The 1,712-nt window shown below is 72.5% G+C and overlaps 1 protein-coding gene across 1 annotated transcript in view; it reads right to left on the minus strand.

Moving 5' to 3' along the window:
* Positions 1–1,712, minus strand: part of LOC108510343 (spectrin beta chain, non-erythrocytic 2-like) — a gene marked incomplete at both ends in the record, with an annotated part of 13,308 nt that overhangs the window by 3,620 nt on the left and 7,976 nt on the right. Inside the window, 3 exons of the mRNA XM_017840026.1 lie at positions 18–222; positions 1,141–1,271; positions 1,342–1,620. Coding sequence (XP_017695515.1) covers positions 18–222; positions 1,141–1,271; positions 1,342–1,620 — 615 coding nt within the window. The remainder of the gene's footprint in view (positions 1–17; positions 223–1,140; positions 1,272–1,341; positions 1,621–1,712) is intronic.

Raw genomic sequence — 1,712 nt, forward strand, 5'->3', positions numbered from 1 at the left:
CCCCCGTGTCCCCTCACCGTGACGTGCTCGTAGTCCTGGCCCAGCTCCCGGGACGCCGCCACCACCTCCCTCTCAGCGATCCACTGCTCCAGGTCGTCCATGTCCCGGCGCAGTTGGCACAGCCGGTGGTGGCCCTGCAGGGCCGCCCGGCGCTCCCCGGCCAGCTGGCACAGCCCCGCGTACAGGCGCTGCACTTGGGCCGCCCGGGCACGGAGCCGGTCACTGTCACGGGGGGACAGGGGCGTGTTGGGGTCACCCGGGGGGACAGGGGGATGTCACTGTCACCCAGGGGATATGGAGATGTCACTGTCACCCAGGGGACACGGGGATGTCACTGTCACGGGGGGACAGGGGCATGTTGGTGTCACCCGGGGGGACAGGGGGATGTCACTGTCATGGGGGGACAGGGGCATGTTGGGGTCACCCGGGGGGACACGGGGATGTCACTGTCACCCAGGGGATATGGAGATGTCACTGTCACCCAGGGGACACGGGGATGTCACTGTCACGGGGGGACAGGGGCATGTTGGGGTCACCCGGGGGGACAGGGGGATGTCACTGTCACGGGGGGACAGGGGCATGTTGGTGTCACTGGGGGACATGGAGATGTCACTGTCACCCAGGGGACACAGGGATGTCACTGTCACGGGGGGACAGGGGGATGTCGGTGTCACCCAGGGGACACGGGCATGTCACTGTCACCCAGGGGGACACAGGGCCCTGAGGGACAGCGGGCGCGGGGACAGGAGGTGACAGAGGACGCAGAGACCTCGGGGGATGACGGATGTGGGGACAGGGGGACACAGGGACTTCAGGGGCTGACGGCCACGGGCCCGAGGGTGTCCCCAAGGTGTCCCCGGGGTGTCCCCACTTGTCAGGGTGGCCCGAGGCCGCCACGTCCCGGCCCTGCTGCAGCAGCAGCTCCACAGGGACAGGGGGTGTCAGGGACAGAGAAGGGCTCAGGGGTGTCCCCAAGGTGTCCCCAAGGTGTCCCTGGGGTGTCCCCGGGGTGTCCCCACCTGTCAGGGTGCCCCGAGGCCGCCATGTCCCGGCCCTGCTGCAGCAGCAGCTCCACAGGGACACAGAGGGGCTCAGGGGTGTCCCCAAGGTGTCCCCAAGGTGTCCCCAAGGTGTCCCCACCTGTCGGGGTGCCCCGAGGCCGCCATGTCCCGGCCCTGCTGCAGCAGCAGCTCCACGGTCCGGCCGTAGTCGCGCAGCTCCTGCTCCAGCCCCAGGTGCCGGCTCAGCATGGCCTGGGCGCCCGGCTCGTCCTGGGGGGCACGGGGGGTCAGCCCGGGGGTCCCCGGGGTGCCGGGGGGGGGTCCCGGGGCTCCGTCCCACCTTGGCCTTGTCCTGGGCCAGCATGTGCAGCTCCCTCTCGCCCAGCCAGGCCTCGGCGGCCGCCGCGTCCCCCAGGAATCGCTGGGCGGCCAAGGCGGCCTCGAGGCGCCGCTGCCGCCGCGTCACCTCCGCCCGCAGCTCCCGCCAGGCCTCGCGCAGGGCCGGGACCCCCCCGGGGCCCCCCTCGGCGACCCCCGGCACCCCCGGCACCTCCGGGACCACCCGCTCCAGCAGCTCGGCCACGCGGCGCTCGCGGCCCTGCAGCTCCTTCTGCAGCGTCTGCGGGGGCACGGCGGGGTCAGGGGGGGTCGGGGGGGGTGGGGGGGGACAGGGAATGCACGGGGGGGTCCCCGGAGTCCGGGGACCCCCCG

This window comes from Lepidothrix coronata, unplaced genomic scaffold, assembly GCF_001604755.1.
Source record: "Lepidothrix coronata isolate B3197 unplaced genomic scaffold, Lepidothrix_coronata-1.0 Scaffold681, whole genome shotgun sequence".
In the NCBI taxonomy this organism is placed as follows: domain Eukaryota; kingdom Metazoa; phylum Chordata; class Aves; order Passeriformes; family Pipridae; genus Lepidothrix; species Lepidothrix coronata.